At 40.5% G+C, this 7447-nt stretch overlaps 1 protein-coding gene across 1 annotated transcript; it reads left to right on the top strand.

Annotated features, from left to right (window-relative positions):
- The first annotated feature begins 4260 nt into the window (after nucleotides 1-4260).
- Nucleotides 4261-4725, top strand: LOC125193532 (secreted RxLR effector protein 161-like). The gene has a single exon (XM_048091357.1). The coding sequence runs from the start codon at nucleotides 4261-4263 to the stop codon at nucleotides 4723-4725; it is 465 nt and encodes a 154-aa protein (XP_047947314.1).
- Nucleotides 4726-7447: the final 2722 nt, after the last annotated feature.

The raw sequence follows: 7447 nt of genomic DNA, 5'->3' as shown, positions 1-7447 counted from the left end.
CTTTGCTTCCCCTCGGTATGGAAATGACTTCGCCCGCTTAACCGCATTTGTGGAACTCCCAGCTGGGTGTTCACCAGCTTCCCTACTTCCTTCTTTACTTACTAACTCAGGCACTGGATCCAGGAAAAATGGATCAACTGCTCGAGGTAAAGATCCCCCTAAATCTCTCTTCTGGAGGTCATCCTGAACAGGAACTTCTCTGGGTCTAGGGCTATCTTCTTGAAACACCTGACTCTCCTTCCCGTTACTTGCTTGTGCGGGTACTTCCTCGTCGATCTCCAATGTCAGCCCTTCATAACCCCTTCCGGATCTCAAAGTGATGTGACTAATGTTTGCTCGGTCAGGTGTCTTGACCGTGGTAGGAAGTTTTCCTTCATTTCCCCGCATCTCGTTCAAAGAAACCGCGATCTGGGACAGCTGTTTTGCCATCATGTCCATGGCAGCTTTGTGTTCCGACTGAGCGTCTTGCAACTTTTGCACCACGTCGTTATTGGAATGCAAGTTATTCTGCATGAACTGCTGTTAATTCACTAGGTCGTGGACCATGTCATCCAGACTCCTTTGTGGCCTGGAGTTGAATTGATTAGAGTTTGATCCTTGACCTTGGTGTTGTCCTTGGGGTTGTCGATAGTTCCCCTGATTTCCTTGGTGGGTATTGTACTAGTTGCTAGACCCTTGATTCCCTTGGTGATTTGGTTGAGAATTCTTATAGTTCCCTTGGTTATTCCTCTGGTGAGGTGGCACATAGGAGTTCCCTGGATTGTTATGATTCCTATTTCCCCAATTAGTATGATTCGGATTCCTATATCCCAGTTGCAATTGCCCTTCTTGATTTTTCCCTGACCAGTTGGACTGCCTCTTTGGAGGGTGTGCATAATTTGTGAGCTGGAAATCAAGCAATACAACCACTAGATCTAAGAAACTGTTTTCTAAATTACCTACACCTGGGAAATAAACTGACGGTGGGGACTATTTGCTGAAAAGGTAGAGTACGGACGAAAAGCTGGAAAACAACTAACTAAAGTACTAACTAACAGCGACATCATCTTCTCCAATCGATTTGCATAAAAATTCAGTAAAAACAGAGATGAACGTGAATCGAAAACGAAGCAGACTGGATCTAAAGCAATTTAACGAAGAACAATTAAAATCTAAGCAGATCTACGGCTACTAGACGGAGTAAATTGAAAAGAGAGCAAAGAGTTTGAAATCCATGCACAACTAGATTCCCCTGTTCAGATCCAACCTCGGATGCTAAATCCACTCCGGATCCAAGCATCCGACACAAACTCCGACCAAAAGTAGATCCATAGCTTCAGATTCGACTAACAACGACCGATCAACAACAACAATTCAGATCCACAACCTCTTCCCCAGATCAAGCACAGAATTATCCAAAACAGAGATTAACATTCAACTGCCGAAATAAAATTTCAAACAAAAATCCAGAATCATAAATCAACACAAGATAACACCAACATGACAAAAACAAACTAAATGCATAGATAATCGGTAACAGCAACAACCAAATCGATTTCCAAAACAATGAAGTTCGACGGAATAAAAGTGCGAAAAGCTGAATAAAAGGTAGATTGTTTCTTCGCCCTCCGAGAGGACGGTGTTACACTGACTTTCCCGAAGATGAATCCCTTAGAAACCCTAAGCTATCCTAGAATTCTCATTTACCAAGTGTGTGTGTGAGTGTGTGAGCTAAGAGCAAAAATCGTATATATCGTGTGATGCATGCTCCTTTATTTATAGGCGTTGAAGTGGGCCCAGCGAGGTATAAATAGTCTTTGTTGCCCTCAGCTATTGACTTCCTTCTTCTAGCCATTCTTTTCCCTTCAGTTCTACTCACTTTCCTTCAATTTCCTCTGCTAGTCCATTGTCTCCAGCTTTCCCTGGATCTAGCGTCTCCTTCACACACCTGGCTTAAAAATTGCGTTAGACCCAGCAAAATAAAGTGTTTTCTCACCACATAACCGATGCATGAAATCAGCCTTATCAATTATGCTGAAGGATGTGCTGCATGTCCCGGACATCCGCAAGAACCTAGTGTCAGGATCAATACTAGTTAATAAGGGGTTTAAACTTGTATTTGAGTCCGATAGGTTTGTTTTGTATAAGTTTTGGAAGTCCCTCGAAAAATTTTATGTAACCGATGGACTTTTCAAGCTTAGTGTGGCAACTCGAAGTGTCACGAAGCCATTGGCTAATAATAATAAAGCATATACTTCCTCTTATTTGACCGAGTCTTCAAATTTGTGCCATTGTAGATTGTGACATGTAAATTCAAAAGCCGTGAAAAGATTAGTAAATTTAGATTTACTAAAGGCAATTGAAGTGGATACCCAAGACAAATGTGAAATATGTCTTGAGGCGAAAATGACTAAGTTACCGTTTCACTCAGTTGAACGGAAAACGAAACCCCTTGAATTAATTCACACGGATGTATGTGATTTAAGGATGGTGCAAACTAGAGGTGGTAAAAAATACTTTATCACTTTTATAGATAATTGCACAAGATGTTGCTACATTTATCTTTTAAGAAGTAAAGATGAAACAATTGAAGCGTTCAAAAATTGTAAGAACGAGGGTGAGAATCAACTTGGTTGTAAAATCAAATCGATTCGAAGTGATAGAGGAGGCAGGTATGTAGCCCCGTTTGAGGAGTTATGCAACGCAAGTGGTATAATTCATCAAACAACTGCTCCATATTCACCACAATCTAATGGTGTAGCAGAATGCAAAAATCGTACTCTAAAAGAGATGATGAATACGTTGCTACTAAGTTCAGGATTACCACATAACATGTGGGGGGAGGCTATTTTGACTGCCAACTATATCCTACATAAAATCTCACTCAAAGGAAAAGACATCACTCCTTATGAGTTGTGGAAAGGAAGGAAACCATCTTACAAATACCTCAAAGTGTGGGGGTGTTTGGCGAAGGTGATGGTTCCCCCGCCCAAAGAAGTTACAATTGGCCCTAAAACAGTTGATTGTATCTTCATTGGATATGCACTTAATAGTAGTGCATATAGATTTGTTGTTCACAAGTCTGAAATATCGACTATTACAGTAGGAACAACAATCGAGTCAAGGAATGCCGTATTTCTCGAAAATACATTTCCTTACAAGGACAAAGAAGAAGTCTCAATCAATTCTGAGAAAAGAATTGAAGACGAGGCCACTAGTTCTAAAACAGTGGATGAAGCCACTAGTTCTAAATTAATGGATGAAGAGCCCGAATCGCTTAAGCGTGCAAGGCCTGATCCAAGTGATGCAGTAGTAAGACGTGGTAGTAGGGTCAGAACACCAAAAACATTTGGTCATGACTACATTGCTTTTATGTTGGATGAAGAGTCAACGTCAATAAAAGTAGCCTTCGATGGCCCAGACGGGTTACATTAGAGAGAAGCTGTTCAAAGCGAAATTGACTCAATTTTGCTAAACCACACTTGGGTGTTGGTTGATTTGCTCGAAGGTGCGAAACCTTTAGGGTGCAAATGGGTGTTTAAAAGAAAATTTAAGACCAATGGAACAGTGGATAAGTTTAAAGCCTGACTGGTTGTAAAGAGTTTTAAACAAAAGGAAGGACATGACTTCTTCGATACCTATTCACCTGTAACGAGGATTACTTCTATCCGAGTGCTTATCGCGATTGCTGCATTGCACAATCTTGAGATTCATCAAATAGATGTTAAGACTGCGTTTCTAAATGGTGAACTAGAGGATGAAATCTATATGGAACAACCCGAAGGGTTTGTAGTACCTGGACAAGAGAAAAATGTATGCAAACTGGTTAAGTCCCTCTATGGATTGAAACAAACGCCGTTGCAATGGCACTTGAAGTTTGATAATGTGATGTTATCAAATGGGTTTAAAATCAACGAGTGTGACAAATGTGTCTATATAAAGAACACTAATAACGGATACGTTATAGTGTGTCTTTACGTTGATGACATGTTAATCATTGGTAGTAACACTCAAGTGATTAACGAGACAAAGACAATGTTAAAGAGACACTTTGACATGAAAGATATGGGTCTAGCCGATGTAATTCTTGGAATGAAAATTCTAAGAACACCCGATAGAATCATCTTAACCCAATCTCATTATGTTGAGAAGATATTGAAGAAATTCAATGCCTATGATGGCGCGCCGATTAAGACTCCAATTGAACTCGATTTTCACTTGAGCAAAAACAAGGGCGAACCCGTTGCGCAAGAATAATATGCACGGGTCATTGGGTGCATTATGTACTTGACTAATTGCACTCGGCCGGACATTGCTTGTGCCGTGAACAAGTTGAGTCGTTACACGAGTAATACAAGCAAAGAGCATTGGAGAACTCTTGTAAGGGTTTTGAGATATCTAAAGTATACTCAAAATCATGGGCTACATTTTTCGAGATACCCCCCTGTACTTGAAGGGTACTGTGATGCGAATTGGATATCCGACAATAAAGACTCACTTTCAACAAGTGGATACGTCTATACTATTGGGGATGGTGTTGTCTCGTGGAAATCCACGAAACAGACATGTATAGCCCGTTCAACCATGAAATCCGAGTTCATAGCTTTAGATAAAGTTGGGGAAGAAGCCGAATGGCTTAAGAACTTCCTTGAGGATATTCCAGGTTGGTGTAAGTCAGTGCCTCCAGTGTTGATTCACTGTGATAGCCAAGCTGCTATCGAGAGGGCAAATAATGGCTTTCTATAACGGTAAGTCTCGACATATTCGTCGACGACATAATACCGTGAGACATTTGATCACAACAGGCGTGATTACATTTGACTATGTGAAGTCAATAGATAATCTAGCGGATCCGCTAACCAAAAGGTTAAATCGTGATCAAATGAATAAGTTGGTAGAGGAAATGGGTTTGAAATCCACAAACTAAAGAATTGTCATAGTGGTAACCCAACCATGATGACTGGAGATCCCAAGAACTTGGTTCAATGGGAAAACTAAGTTATGAGAGTTCGTGTGAAACACTCATCTACGTCTATTCCCTAGAGAGCAATAGAGTGTTGAAAGCTTGTCTTGTGGTGAGGCTAAGTCTATGACTTTTAATGACTCCTAAGGATATCAAAGAGACCGAGTAGGGCAAGATACTCGGAGTAGGAATCACCTATGTAAGTGTGAAGTATGGCCGCTTCAAATTACACACTTACAAATCCAAAGTGGTGTCCAAGGCCGCAAAGGAAACAAAACGTGAGAACGGATGAGGTTGAGGTGTTTAAGTGTTAACACCATTGTCTCGGTGCACGCCGTGGGGGACTAGTTCAAAGCATCGCGCTACTAGGCCGCTTGTGTATCCGATGGCGTTGATTATGGAAGGTTCAAAATCCTTATGCTTATATACCTCTCGAGGATTGAGCTTGTGTCTGCATGCATATGCATTGGACTATTTCCACTCATGTGGGGGATTGTTGGAATCTATATCGGTCAATGGACTTTGACCAATTATAATTTCAACAAGACATTTAATTTTGTGAAATTAAATGATATAGCGTCGATCTACGTTTGGAGTATATGGCCGTGATATATTCATTTTCTCAAATCCGATTTCCGGTGAGTGAGAAATAATGGATTAAAGTTGTACAAAATTGCAAACTAAATGAGCTATGAGAGAAGCTTAGGGAATAATTAAGAGAGTTAATTATCCCACATTGGAAGTTACAACCTTATTAATCAAGTACTCCCTCCGTCCCACATTTGTAGTAACATTTAGTTATGGCACGGGTTTTAAGGAATTGGTGGAGTGTGTAATTAATGAAGTGAGAGGTGGAGTGTGTAATAAATGAAATGAGATGTGGAGTGAGATGATGGAGTGTGTAATAAATGAAGTGAGATGATGGAGTGTGTAATAAATGAAGTGAGTTGGTTGAAGGTGGGTCCCTCTTTGACTTTTTGATTTTTTTTATTTTTATTTTGATTTATTTTAATATAGATAATGGCATTTGGGTGTAATTTTAGTGAATAATGGGGTAAAATTTTATGTACAAAATATGGTAAATTCTAAATGTTACTCCAAATGTGGGACGGACTTTTATGGCAAAATGTTACTACAAATCTGGGACGGAGGGAGTATTTAATAAGAAGGATTATTACATGTAATAATTATACTGGACTAAGATGGGCTGTAGAGCCCACGCGCGCGCGCGCGCGCCGCCGCCGCCCGTCCCACCGCGAGCCTCAGTCCGCGCCCATGCCATTGTCCTTGGACTTGACTATTGGTCTTTGGGTTGTTCTTTGGGCCTGGTCCTGGGCTCGACCCAAGGCTAGTGGGTCTAGTTCTTTTTAGACCACCACCGTTTCCACATCAGTGAGCCAAGCGGGATGACACCTCGCCAGTATGACCAGCTGACACGTGATAGTCCATGTCGTGAATGAACCTAGACGCATCTAGATTTATCCTCTCAGCTCCAGCTCTCGTTCTACACACCAGAAACTAGATTTTACTAAGCATTTGCATCATACGCTCTCTCCTCTCTCTGCATTGTCTTTCTGTCGAAGCTCTGCTCTCTCCTCCATCCAGTTCGCCGGAGCTCTGTTGATAGCGGTGCAGCTTCACCAGAGACGTAACCGTTTTATCTTTGGGGACGAAAAGTCAATCCGAATAGCACTACCGGGGCGTATCTCGTCTTGCGGAAAGAGGACTACTCGACTCGGCTTACAACTTTTTACGGTTTATTATTTCGATTCTTCATTGTAATTTGTTTCAGTTATCACTTCTGTATTCCTTCTTTTGGGTTGTACTACGCCCGATTTTATATCTTGTAAATCCAGAATCCAACAATATTCACATTGCTGTATTGAAGTGAACCCAATACTAACTGTAAACCGTAGCTATATTACTGCTGTTTAAATAGTTGAGTTGCAATTTCTAAGTGATGGAGGATTTGGTTGATGAGTTTCTGCAATGTCAAATCCTTAAATTCTCCCTCATAGAGTTCTTCAGACCACTGCAACTTTTTCATCGTGGATGGACAGGAATTTTACTATCACTGCCATCTTCAGAAGCGAAAGAAAACTGAGCCAGTGATATTAATTTCAACCTGGAGATCAGTTTTCAGATATTAATTTTATTCTATGCATTCTACAAGATTAAGGTAAGTTAGAAGAAAGAACTGGTCATACACTCCAGAAGAAATAAATTTATGAGAAAAATATGAATTGGCAACTTTTTGCAATATTATGGATGAGTGACTCCCTTTGGCTCCACTGGCGGACGCACGTTCAACTGGGGGAGGGCTTAAGCCCCTACCCAAAATATTTTTTTGGATTTTTTCTACTTCGAAATTTTTTAAAAGTTCTAAATTTTATCTCCAGCCCTCACCAGATTAACGTTATTGAAGACCAAATTATCAAAAGTTGAAATGTAAGAGGGGCTGAAATGAATCAAGAAGTTAAAATTTACAGAAAATAAAACGTAAAA

This window comes from Salvia hispanica, chromosome 1, assembly GCF_023119035.1.
Source record: "Salvia hispanica cultivar TCC Black 2014 chromosome 1, UniMelb_Shisp_WGS_1.0, whole genome shotgun sequence".
NCBI classification, from domain to species: Eukaryota; Viridiplantae; Streptophyta; class Magnoliopsida; order Lamiales; family Lamiaceae; genus Salvia; species Salvia hispanica.
This window is presented reverse-complemented; position numbering and strand designations above follow the sequence as displayed.